Source organism: Sylvia atricapilla, chromosome Z (assembly GCF_009819655.1).
Source record: "Sylvia atricapilla isolate bSylAtr1 chromosome Z, bSylAtr1.pri, whole genome shotgun sequence".
In the NCBI taxonomy this organism is placed as follows: Eukaryota; Metazoa; Chordata; class Aves; order Passeriformes; family Sylviidae; genus Sylvia; species Sylvia atricapilla.
In genome coordinates this window covers 83,648,809-83,661,919 of record NC_089174.1, presented here as the reverse complement: position 1 = coordinate 83,661,919, position 13,111 = coordinate 83,648,809, and the positions used below count along the sequence as shown (strand labels likewise).

The 13,111-nt window shown below is 40.6% G+C and overlaps 1 protein-coding gene and 1 long non-coding RNA gene across 2 annotated transcripts in view; one reads left to right on the top strand and one right to left on the bottom strand.

The window, feature by feature from the left end:
* The window catches only part of LOC136374035 (uncharacterized), a 301,364-nt gene that overhangs the window by 17,925 nt on the left and 270,328 nt on the right, over positions 1-13,111 (bottom strand). The gene's annotated exons all lie outside the window — the stretch shown is intronic.
* The window catches only part of ARHGEF28 (Rho guanine nucleotide exchange factor 28), a 62,429-nt gene that overhangs the window by 25,185 nt on the left and 24,133 nt on the right, over positions 1-13,111 (top strand). Inside the window, exons 15-23 of the mRNA XM_066339167.1 lie at positions 306-428; positions 823-940; positions 1,788-2,042; positions 2,942-3,018; positions 3,691-3,869; positions 4,510-4,601; positions 5,547-5,729; positions 9,027-9,158; positions 9,789-9,874. Of these exons, the coding sequence (XP_066195264.1) occupies positions 306-428; positions 823-940; positions 1,788-2,042; positions 2,942-3,018; positions 3,691-3,869; positions 4,510-4,601; positions 5,547-5,729; positions 9,027-9,158; positions 9,789-9,874 (1,245 nt within the window). The remainder of the gene's footprint in view (positions 1-305; positions 429-822; positions 941-1,787; positions 2,043-2,941; positions 3,019-3,690; positions 3,870-4,509; positions 4,602-5,546; positions 5,730-9,026; positions 9,159-9,788; positions 9,875-13,111) is intronic.

Here is a 13,111-nt window from a genome sequence, read left to right as displayed (position 1 = left end):
TAAATGAACCTCAGAGGGTTGTGTTTGAAAAGAGGTGAAGGAAATGCTATTGTGATGTTCTAGCTGTTACTGACAAGACTACAGTGGAAGTTGCTTGTGCTCTCTCCAGCCTGTGTTCCTCTTCTTGCTCCTAAAAACAGCTAGCCTATTTTCATTCTGTAGTGGCAGGGCTTGTTAGTGAAATTCAGAGGATTTGATAAAATAGTAATGTAAAAGTTCCCTGTTCATACAAAATTCAATAGTTAAAGGTATGCACTTTCCTGTCGGCAGAATGTTGAGCACAATTCACTTTTTCATTTCCTCAGTTTTCAGAGGAAAATGCAACTAAAATGGAGAAAATATATGGAGAGTTTTGCAGCCATCAGAAAGAAGCTGTTAATCTCTTCAAAGAACTGCAACAAAACAAGAAGTTCCAGAATTTTATTAAAGTAAGTTAATGTGGAATCATAAGCACTATTGACAAAACTCTCAGGAAAAAAGGTACATAGGTTATTACTTAGATTTAGGGTTGGAAATTATATTCAGTAACTCACTTTTAATGGCTAATAAAAATGGCAGAAGTTTTTCCTCCTCAACTAGTGAGCTGATAAATCACAGTTTTCTTTCAAATTTTAGAATGCTTTGGCATCCAGTGTGTATTGCATACGTGTTCCTGTTACAGTACGCCTCATCCCTCAGCACAGCAATGTTCTTTGGGGATGGTTCAGATTACCTAGCATTTGTTTTAACTTATTCTAATGCTTTTAGATCATATTTCCTATTAGTCAATTGGTGGTTTAATATGCAATTTACTGCTTAAGGTATATATTTGTGTCTGTGCAGCTGAGGAATAGCAACCTGCTGGCACGACGCCGAGGAATCCCTGAGTGCATTTTGCTTGTCACCCAGCGGATCACCAAATACCCTGTTCTGGTTGAAAGGATATTGCAATGCTCAAAAGGTGAGTAAAAGCTGAAGTGTTGCTTCATGTCTGAAATCCTAGCACATTTCTAACGTAAGGAGTTTGCACAGCTGAAGTATCACAGAAGATTAAATTCACTGCTCTGTTGAGATACAAGCAGAATGACATAAATACCTACTGCTCAGACAAATGTCACCTGAATAGGGCTATCTGGCCTTGTCAAAGCTGGATTGTGAAGATTTCTGGTATTCCAGCCAGGTAGGCCATAGAAGTCCAAGAGAGAATACTTGTTTTAGGAAAAGACCTTGACTAAAGCTAGCTCAGATACACATCTGTACCTTTGAAATCAGTTCTGGAGGAGTCTTTTCTAAGTAGGTTTAGGCAAACGTTTTATAAATTAGTCTCTGTTTTTTCAGGCAAAGCTTGACTGCCCTCTGGAACTTAGCAGAACATTTTACAATTACTATTAACTTACAGATATTGCCTCACAAAAGAGCAGTAAATGAGTATTGTAGGAAGTTGCATATACGATGCAAATCCTTTGTACTTGCAGTCCTGTTTCATGGGCTCTTTCGCTTAGCCAGAAAACAATACACTCTATGATTTACTTAGCTGCTAATTTTTTCTTAAGTGCTTGTACCTCATAAATATGTCAGAAACTATCCAACATGTTGTTTTGGCTAATGAATAAAACAGATCATTTTTTAATAGCTGAGTCAAACAAAGGTGTATATACCTTTAAAAATTCTAGCAAGGTTCAACTTAAATTAACAAATGTATCAATTCAAGCTTTGCATCATGCTGATTGTTTCCAGAAAGTAAGGAATTATATCTTCTCTTGAACATGCTGACTGGTGTCGTGCTGTTTATTTTTTATTCCATACAGAAGGAACAGAAGAACATAAAGACCTGTGCAAAGCCCTTCGTCTAATTAAGGATGTAATAACAGCAGTAGATTTGAAAGTGAATGAGTATGAGAAAAAGCAAAAGCTGTTGGAAATTCTCTGTAGAACTGAAAACAAAACATATACAAAGATGAAGAATGGCCATGTTTTTAGGAAGCAAGACTTGATGAAGAAAGAGAGGATACTTCTTCATGAAGGTTTAGTGTATTGGAAGACAGCGACTGGTCGGTTCAAAGGTATTTTATCTGAGCAGTAAAGTCCTTTAACTCTCTATTTCAAATAACATTCAAAGACTGGTTAAAGAATGAAAATACTTTGTAGTGCTATATTGCAAATGAGAGTCTGAGGTAATGGTTTTGCAAATGTCCCACTAATTTCTGGATGATCAGTTCCAGAAGCTGCCATGGTTTGTGAGTAATCTGTGTTGGAAAAAAGTTCACATAAAATGCCATCTGCATTTCTTCCTCCAGCCCCCACCTTCCAGTTTTCGTTTTTCAATTTCATTTCATAATATAGTGTTTTGACTTCTAAATTTTTATTGTTCACAGTATTTGCCATTGAAAATAGCTCATTAACAATTCAGTGGTAATGAGACGTCCGTAGTAGAAAAGAAATTCTGAAGCCACATTTGGCTGGAGCACAATTTTTACATGCAAGCTCAGATTTTGACTTTTGGTGTTAATAATGTATATGGGGTTGGAGTTTTTTGGGAGTCTACTGGTGTTTGCTGTACAACTCTATAAGAAACTCTAAAGCTGTCTGTTGGTCATTATTCTAGAAATGCTTTTACCAGTGTAATGTTGTGCTGTGAGTGTATGTACCAGCACAGACAAAGCAAGTTTATGTGAAATAGTCTTTGCCAGGAGAATAGCTTAGGGAAGCTGTACTGCCACTGGTGCAAGGATTTTTTCTTTCCCTGGGCCTGTGCTCTAGCATGGTGCACTTTCCTGAGAGATAGAAAGCAAGTGCTTCATGCAGACCATGGGCTAATTCAGATATTTCCTGTTTAGTTTACTGTAGGATTCTACAAGATATGTCTTCACTGGGGCTTCTCCCTTTATAAAGTAAGAATTATAATAACACTCGTTGCACTGATTTTAATTAAAAGACGTTATTTTCCTTTTCTCATTTTAAGACATCTTAGCTCTGCTCCTAACTGATGTACTACTGTTCTTACAAGAAAAGGATCAAAAATACATCTTTGCAGCTGTTGTGAGTATATTATCAGATATTTGAACAGGCACATTGCACATTTATTTGTATATTTCTCAAAAAAATTAGGTCCTTACCCAGCTCATTCCCACATAACTTTTTTTTTCTAAAATCCTGGTATTGTGTTGAGAACTGTGATATGTCAGCATTTAGCAAATAAGGTTTGTTTTCAAAATAAATAATTTTTATGGAGAAGGATGAAAATAACAGAATTGTGTCTTTAATGTTGTACCTTACATGACTGTGAAGGTGGGAAGTAATGCAGGCTCTTTCAGTTGTTTAATATAAATTTTAATTTTTTGTTCCATAAAACAAACAGAAGAACAATTGTTACTGAAAATATAGTAGTAAACACATATAAAAGATATAAAGTCATAGAAAGAAGTTTCCAAACTATAGAAATATAAACATTATATGAATACTGTATCTCAGTATCATTGAGCCTCTGAGATTTTCTTCTTAGCACATACCTAGTGCTTAATTTGCTCGTTAAAAATGTAATATATTTTAAAGAATAGTTTAAAAGGATGTCTGGTGACTCAAAACTCTCAGTAGTCTGACTATACTAGGAGTAGTCTTAGTCCAATGAATTGAAAAATCATGGTCTTCCTAGAGTGTGGTGTTTTATAAGCAGGTAATTTATTATGTGTGTGCTTTGACTGTTTCCTCCAGGATCAGAAGCCTTCAGTTATCTCTCTTCAGAAGCTCATAGTAAGAGAAGTAGCCAACGAAGAAAGGGGGATGTTCCTGATCAGTGCTTCATCTGCAGGGCCTGAGATGTATGAGATTCATACCAGCTCCAAAGAAGAACGTAACAGCTGGATGAGGCACATCCAAGAGGCAGTGGAAAGGTAGGGAAAAAGGGGTTTGGTTTTCATGCTGGTAGTCCAACACAGATGAGAGGTTGGTTGGATATTCATGGCAGCATGTTCTTTGTTCTGCATTGCACTGGGTCCATCTGTGAGTTTGGGTTTTCCTCTGAGCTCAAGGTGCCAAAACCTCTTCATCACTCCTGCCACACTTCCCATATTCCTCCTGGTTTCCCAGACTGAATCAGCAGACCCTTTCTGTTCCTCATTAGACATCCTTACCAATCTTCCCTCACCTTTGCCTTTGGCACTGGCTGTCTTCCAGAGCCCTGCAGGCGTCCATACAACCATTTTGAGGAAATTACAAATCATGGAATCAACTAATTAAGAATGGTGGGGAAATATTGCTTCTGATAGGGCCCAAGCTTATGCTTGGGACAGCAGACCTGTGTGTGTGCCCCAGCCCCTCTCTTGATGTGCAGTGAAGCCTTGCCATAGTAAAAAGGAGTCTTCACCCTGCTTGATGTCTGCTTACTGCTTCTTAAAGAGGCAGACAAATGCTTCTGGATTGTTGCAAAAGATGTTGGTGTTGTGTTCTGTTTGCTATGAACATAACATTGTGTTGTAGATGAATAGACTATGTGCCATTTTCTTTATCCACCTTTGTCTTTTATCTTTGAAGTTGCCCAGAGGAAGAAGAGGTAAAAATGAGTGAATCTGATGAGGACAGACGTATTGCTGAGGCCAAGGCATACAGAATTCAGAAATATCAAGGTGTGGTATTTTTTCCTGTCACTCTGAGAGCTCTGGCATCCTCAGAATTCAGGATGAATTAGTCATGCACCCAAACTGCCTGGTGCACTCAAGGTGGCTCATCAGGCAGAGTCACAGCAGAGACAGATGGGGTGATCTGATGGTGTAATGTGAGTGTAGCGAAAGAGAAGCATGTTTTCTCCAAACACTTCAATGTTTTTGCTACATTACTATAACTAAAAAAGAGAAGTAAAAATGGATGTGTTCAAAACAAACACTGAATTTCACAGATTAGCATAAGGACCAGGTTTGAGTCTTGAAACACCTGAGTTTGTGAAATTACCTTGACTTTTGAAAGTCGTGTGGCTTTGTGCTTGTTTATGGCACTTTGTCCCTTGCAGTTATTATTTTTATCTGCAAATACAGCTATTAAGGATAAATTCTACTTCTTGATGCCCCTACACTATCTCCCACACCTTTATACTGCTATGAGGAGAGAAATTGCAGCAGTGTCTGTCCAGTTCAGAGCCACAGGGAAGGGCATCCTCTGCTGAAAGTAAGTGTTCTTTGATGTTGAAGCCCTGAATTATTAGCACACATGAGCCAAGTGCTTTTCCAGGGGGTAGAACTGACATGTTGTTGTGAGTGCAGCAGGAGTAATGAGGGCCAGAGAGGGCAGTCAAAGCCACCTCACCAGGGTAGGGCTTTGCCTAGACTCTGCCAGGGTCTGTGTTAGCTTTCATTTGGACAGACTATGGGATGAAGTTGGATGAATTTGGGTCCTGGCTACTTAAAAGAAGTAGCCTAATTTATTTAAAAAAAAAAAAAAGTAGCTAATTTATTAACTTCAATTAGCACTTTCTGCATGGCATAGATATTAGAAAAGTGAATGGGGGATCATGCTTTCCCTGCAGGATAAAAAATGATACAATTTTCAAATTTACACTGTTCAATTTTGGTTGGCAGAGTCACTGAGTAACCAGGACCAGCAAATCTGCAGTTACTTGGAAGAAAAGCTGCGTATCCAAGGAGAACTGGGAGATCTGTGTGGGTTTGTTGATGTCCATGTAGAACCTCACCTACTTATCAAACCTGATTCTGGAGAAACTCCACAGGCTGCTCCACTGCTGGCAGCAGCACTCAGAGAAGGTGAGTTTGTATGGGAGGACTGCATGAGATTCGTGGCTCTTCACGTGGGCAGGTATTTTAAGGTAGCCAAGTGCAGCCATGTTGCCTTGTGCTGCAGTTCTGTCAAGTCTCAAGAAGTGTCAAAAATTGCCAAAGAGCATCTAAAGAAAAATCTGTCACATTTATTTTTGTCAGATACAGGAGGTGGTACCTCCCACACTGTAGGATAATGGATATGTTTAGGGCATATCATCAAATATAAGCAGGTAGGGGCAGGGTGTTAGGTTGTTAGATGTCCTTACAGTACAGCTCTGTGAAGCATAGCAGGGGTTGCAGTATGATATTGCACCTGGTCCCCAACCTTCACCTATCTTGGCTGATTTTGACGTCATATCATAATCCTGTATGGTCACACACAGAGCAAATCAAATTTCTATCAAGAAACACTTGCCAGAATTGCTGTAGGAGTCCTGTTTTTTCTGCCTGCTATCTTAACAGGGAGTTGGTAGTGGCTGCATGTCTTGGTTTGGAAAGACAGGTGTGTGCCAGGGAAAGCTGGAGCTTCCCTTTGAATGGAGAATGTAAACCCGCTCCCTCCAAATTATTATAATTTTGAAATTAAGGGGCTTTCAGACAAAGATATGGGAATAGGAAAAACAGTTTTTTACTAGGAATATTAAAAATAAAAAATGCAATAGTAAAAAAAAAAAGCAAACAAACCAAAAAAAGGCAACCACTGACAGAGTCAGAATGCAACCTGACACCCTGTTGGTCAGGGTATTGGGAGCAGTCCATTTAAGTTCTCTTGGAGTGACAGACGTGGTTCTGCTGGAGCAGAGATGATCCTGTAGAAGGGTCCAGTGGTGATGAGATGGGTCTGGTCTCCCTCTGGGAATCCAGTGCACACAGGCTGCTCTGGTGTTCTGAATCTCAGGTTTTATCCAGGTAGGAATGCTTGGCTCCTCCCCCTGGGTGGAGCCTATCCCAATGGGATGATGTAATTGTATCAGCCCTGCAGTGAGCCTCGATGGCCCATTAACAGCAGATATCCCCTGGAGGGAGGATGGGTGCTGGAAGAGATAAAGAAACATTGCCCCACCTGGTTTTAACAGCTGCCCAATAACAGAAGGCACCCACCCCATCTCCCCCAGAGTTATGAGGAATGGGTCAGAGAACAAAAAAACTCCATCCCAGCTGGTTTCAACAGATGGTAACAGAATACATACTTTTGGCTACATCTTGCATTGCAACCTAAGACACTGCACCATCTGCACTGCTGTCCTCTGAAGGAAGGGGACGGTATTTGTAGTTACTTTGCCTAGTTCGAACTTCAACTACACTTCTCCTAAACTCAGTGGAAAAGAGCCCTTGGTAAATTGATTCCTAATTTTAGTATCACCTAAACTGAGAACTGTGTGCTACTAACAACATTTGAACCTATAAAGCAGTGGAGCTTGGTCTTCCGTCATTATTATAAAGTCAAAGAGCATTTTATTGATAAAATTGATTAAACCTGTGGTAGGGTACTGTTAGTCAGTGATGAAACAGAAAATACTTTAAATGGCAGCTTATACTTATTACACACCTTCTTCTGTCCACTTCTTTTTTTTCACTTTCTCTCATGCTGTTGTTGATTATGATGTCTTTGATTTCAAGACACTACAACACTCCATGGGAGATTACAGTTGTTTACATTGTAGACAATTTGTGGGGATTATTTTCCAGGATGGAAATACTAAATCCCTGAGCTAATAGCAGACTCTATGGGAATAAAGTGTTGCTAACAGCAGAGAAGGACGGAATTACAGAGTGCTTAAGCAAATTAGATATACACAAATCCATGAGATGAGATGGGATAAATCCAAGACTGCTCAGCAAGCTGGCCAGTGTCACTGTGAGGCTGTTTTCTTTCAGCTTTGAAAGTCACAGTGATCAGGAGAGGTTCCTGATTATTTGAAGAAAGCAAACCTCACACTCCAAGAGAGAATATAGAGAGAACTAAAAACCAGTCAGTCTCACCAGCATCTCTGAGATAATCTTCCTGGAAGGCATTTCCAGGAACCTGAAAGACAGGAAGATGATTTGGAACAGCTGTCAGAGATTAATTAGGGCAAGTTGTGTCTGACTAACCTGACTGGTTTTATGGTGGGAGAGGAGTACCGTGTTGGTTACCTTGACATCTCCCAGACTTTCAACACAGTTTTCACTGGCTGTGGTGTCCTTACGTCTGAACTGATGTAAACTGCTTAACTGAGTGGACAACAGGCTGGACTGCTGAGCTGAAGGGGTTGTTCAGTTGATGTTCATTTGTTACTTGGGGATTCTCTTAGGGGTGTATCCTGAGACCATTAGTGTTCAGCATATTCATTAATGCAGTGAACCTCAGGATTGAGCACACTCTTAGCAAGCTCATGACTGTCATGGAGTAAGGTGGAGCATTCGGTGAGCTGGAGAGACCTCTACAGATTGGGAAAATGGGCTAAGAGGAACCTGGGCATTTGACAAAAACAAATACTAAGTCCTGCATCTCAGGGTATGTAATCCTGTGTGTTGGTACAGGCTACACACTGAATAGGCAGAAAATACCTTTGAGGAAGTGGACTTGGGAGTCCTGTGTGACTGCAGGTTGACCATGAGTCAGCCCTTGCCCTTGTGGCAAAGATGGACAACTGCTTCCTGGGCTGCTGCAGTAGGAGGAGAGCTGCCAGTAAGTTGAGGGAGATGATTCTTCCTCTATTTAACCCTGGTGAGCCCTATCTGGTCTGTCATGACAAATACCATGCATCCTCCTGGGCAAGAGACACTGACAAAGTAGAGCAAATCCAGGGAAAGGCACCAGGATGACTGGAGGGCTGGAGGACACGATGTCTGAGGAGCAGCTGAGGTAGCTGTCTTGGTGGGATCTCATAACTGTGCACAGAAGCTTAATGGGAGGATGTAAAGAAACCAGATTTTCTGTAGAGGCACACGACAATATAAACAGAAATGGACAAGAGACAATAGTCCAGTGGGGAAAGACAGGCAATTCCAATTAACTGAAATGAAAAATTAAATGCCATGAGAATGTTAGAAAAGTGGAGGGATTGCTCTGGGAGACTTTGAAGTTTCCATCTTTGGAGGCGTTAAAGGCTTGTGTGTGCAAAGCTCAGAGCAACACAATTGAGATAGATCAGGTTTGAGTGAAGTGTAGGACTAGGTGACCTCTGAAAGTGCCTTACAAGCTAGATTATTCCATGGTCAGTCAATTCCAGGTCATTGATTCATGCACTAAGGAACTATTTAAGGGGCCTCTGTAATTCTGCATGTTTTCCTCTTCAGTTGAAAGTCTCCATGCTGCTGTAACATCATCACAAGTGAGTGAAACAGACAGATCACCAGAGGAAAATACTGAGGAATTAAGTGTGAAGTTTAGATTCAATGTCAATGAAATGCCGGAATCTGTTCCAAGTGGTGAGTAGAATATGATGCTTTTACATCTTTAGAGTGCTAAAATAATTGATACCGAATTGTTTTTTTGAGAAAGCCTCAGTGGTGTAGGACAGAATCAATAGAAAATAAGGTAAGAAAAGTTGTCTTTGGGCAAATGCTCAGGTAGTGTAAATTGTTGTATAGCTTCATTGAAAGTACACTTTATTGTCATTGTTGTTCAGCTCTGCATCAAGTCTGTATTGCAATATAGGCCATTTTCTTTTTTGTCAATCCTTTTTGAAAACCAGGATTGATATTCCAATAATTTCAGCTGCAAAAGGTACAAGTAATTTCTCAAAACAAAATTGTGAATGAAGTTGTGTAAAAAACATTGTTCAAGAGCACTTGTAGTGTTACAGTTAGAGTTAACTCCAACTTTTCATAAATAAAATAGCACTAATTTGTGAGGTAGAAAACTGGATTCTACCACATGTGCCATCCTGGCTTGCAAATTTATTTTTCCCCAGCCTAAGATCCATTATGTAACTACAGACTATAAAAATCCCTTTCTCACCATCCTGAGTAGCTGTAAAAAAGCATGCTTATTGTTTTTCTAGTCAGGATATGCTTTGACACGTTTCTTTTGCATTTTCTTGGGGCTTTATTTGTTAGATGCAGAGATAAAAGAAATTGAAGAATCACCAGAAATCAATCTCAGCACTGAAAAGGAAATGGCAGGTGCTGATCTTGAGAATAAGGTATTGTAACCTGTTTTTCTTCCTGCATTGCACACAGCAGTTTGGGCACTGTGCATGTACATGCTGTTCAAATTTTTGTGGGGAATTTCTCTCAGATTCAGATAATTCAGTCTAACAGAAGTCACTGCAATTAATAATGAAATTTCAAAAAGCAGTCATAAACAATCCAGGCACAGAATGGTTTTCCTGCAAGGCTTAACTGAGTTTTAATAACGGGCATTGTTTCCAAACCACCTCTATGGGCCGAGTCTCTGCTGTCAACAGATGATTATCTATGGAGCTGACAGTAGGATTCCCTCTACTCCTTCCTCCTGTTCACAGGGTGATGAAAGTCACAGGATCTTCACTCCTGCAGTGACAGAGTCCTCAGCTAATGCAAGGAAGACTTGTGTACTGCAAGAACTTTGTACTGAGAACAAGCGCATAAAATAAGATGGATGTTTTTACACCAGTTTGCTTCAGAATTTTAAATCAAAACAAAATGGAGCAATTAGAGAACAGAAGAGAAAGTGCCCATTTTGCGAAGTCCTGTAGATGATAAGCAAATCTGGGGAGAGAAGCAGAACCAAAAATCAGTTCTGCACAAAACTAAGAATGTCAAACTTTATGTAGCAACAGAGTGTTGGAGTAAGCAATGTGAATTACTGTGTGGAAATAAAGTGAACCCTAATAGTGTAGTTCTTAGGTGGGAAATAATCACAAAAGGAATAAAGGGGAGAGACGGGAATATAGAATACATATATGTATATATACACAAGAATATATACGTATACGCAAGAGATACAGAACTTGAAATGGAGAGAAAACTTTGCTTGAAAGTTTAGCATTAACATACTGTATTTGCATCAGGTCTGAAAGAGGGCTTGTGTGCCTGAAACCTTGTAATTGTTTGATTGTTTTCTGTACTGGGAATACTCTTGCTACTACACTAATCTTCTTATAACCTCATCTTATGCTCAGCTCTAGATCATCTTACTTATCAGGAGCAGGAGGAGAAATGTGAAGGGAAAAAAATTTTTGAAAACAAAAGTCTAAGTGAGGAAGCAGAGAATCTAGTTGAAGAGGAGTAGAATCTAGAGAGGATAGAGAAGGTCAGATATAGCCCATTAAAAATTGCAGTAGTTCCACATGAAAACTATGCCATTGGGGTTAAAGAGAAGGTAGAGCCTTACTTTTCTTAGAGATGCACAGCAGAAGGATGAGTGTCCATATTGTAAGTTGCAGCAAGGGAAATTCTGAGTGTATACAAGGAAAAAAATTCAGTGCAAGGATGAGCAAGGAGCAGTGTTTGTCTGAAGAAGTTGTGGGGATCTCTACCCTTGGAGATTCCTGGATTTGACTGGAGAAGGCCTTTGGCAACCTCCTCTAACTTTGAAGCTGTGCCTATTCATAAAGCTGGAGGGAGCTGCACCCAACTCTTCCACCAGTAGGCATTTTCCTATTATTTATGGCCTACTATTTGGGCAGGGCATATATCACGCTCTCTGATACCATGTCAGAATCAGACTTACCAGGAGGTGGCAGAGTGAGCAAAGAAAAGAGGGAAGGAAAAGGCTCTCTAGGGAGGTGAGTGTGCATTCCCAGGGTTGTGGGTGCCAGCTCTGGACACAGCCCAACTAGCCTGGGAAAACAGGAGCTGGATGGGGGGAAAGAGCTCCAGCTTGGAGGTTAGATGCTAAGAAGACACTGGAAAGAGCATTGTCCATGAAACATGAGGGATCTCCAGTGGGCAGCTGTGATCCCCATCTTGTCTCCCCTGCCCCTGCCTTGTATGTCCAAAGCACAGTGCAGCCTTCCCTGGAATCTGACCATCCTCATCTCTCTGAACCAAGGTGATCAGGAACAGTGGCAGAGATCTGGTGCTGGCCTACAACACAGTTAAACACCTGAAATTCCTGCTTCACTCCTAGCTGGATTTGCAGGGCATGTGCCAGCTCAGCTAAACCTGTGACAGCCTTGTGTCCTAGTGCTCAAGTGGTGCTGCAGTGAGGGGACCATGGGCACTGGGACTGGCCACTTGCAACTCCTTGGTCCAGCCAATGCCAGATAAACCCCTGTGCACATCCATTTTCAAATTAAAAAGGGCTTAAGAACCTGAAGGAAACCCTGCTCTAGTTCAGTGTGCAGGCTCTTCTTTGTGCACTCTTCCTCACACTTCCAGCATTACCTTCTTTCTCTCCCTCTTGACCCTGTGCTGCCTCCTCACCCACTGCTCGCCATGCTTCCAGCTAAGGAAAAGCAGAGCTATCTTGAATTCATCCTTGGGCTGCACAGAGACATCCCTGCAAAATTTTCACAGCAGGGCCTCACTTTTCTATGGCAGTGAGGAGGAGGAGGAGGAGGAGGTGAAGATGTGGAGGGGGAATGGAAGGAAATACTGCAGAGAGACAATGAGAGAAATAGTAGTGGAGGAAATGATGCAGCTGGTACTCCCTGTGCCCCATGGGTGTCTGTGTTGGGTTGTGTTTAGGAGGCTGGTCTTTCTCATTTTCATTTTCAGTTATTGCATCTAAATGTAGCAGATGCTTTGCTCTCTGCAGTGGAAAATGAGACTCAGTAGAGAACTTAAGAGAATCAGAGAGAAAACAAATATTCCCCAAACTCCCCTCTGCTTCTTTGGAAAACAAAAGAAAAAAAAAAAAAAAAAAGGAGAGAAAAATCATACAGGAAGTCTTTTCAGCATAGTCTCAGAAGGGATTGTGTTTGAAACAGCCCCCACCATTTAATTTTATCTTTCTCAGAGGAGCTCTTCTTCATGCTGAAGGGATTGTGGGTAGCTTCACCCCATAAATTTAGAGAACTTCTTAGGAAAAGGGAGCAGGATAGAAAGTGTGAAATGGCTGTGCCTTGCTGCAGGTGCCTTTTGTAGGATGTACTGCATCTCACAGGGCACCTGAGACACTAACATGTGGATCATGTTGTGATCCACTAACATGACTTCTTGCTAGTTTCTTAGTACTTTATTGTCTCTGTTTTTGAAGAGTCTTATGCTGTCTCATCCTACTGTAAGTAATCTAAACCCACTGTGCTTTATACACAGAAGTCTTGTTACTGTGTTTCAAAATTGTCAAGTAAACAAAAGAATCAGTTGAAATGTCTTTTCTGTGTAGCATTACTCACAAGGAATTAAAATAGTTTTATTTGTACAGTTGAGATCAGAATCTCTAGTAATTTCTATGGAAACTCCATTATTGATGAATTATTAATTTTCATAGATTGTTGATTCTGTCTTTTTTC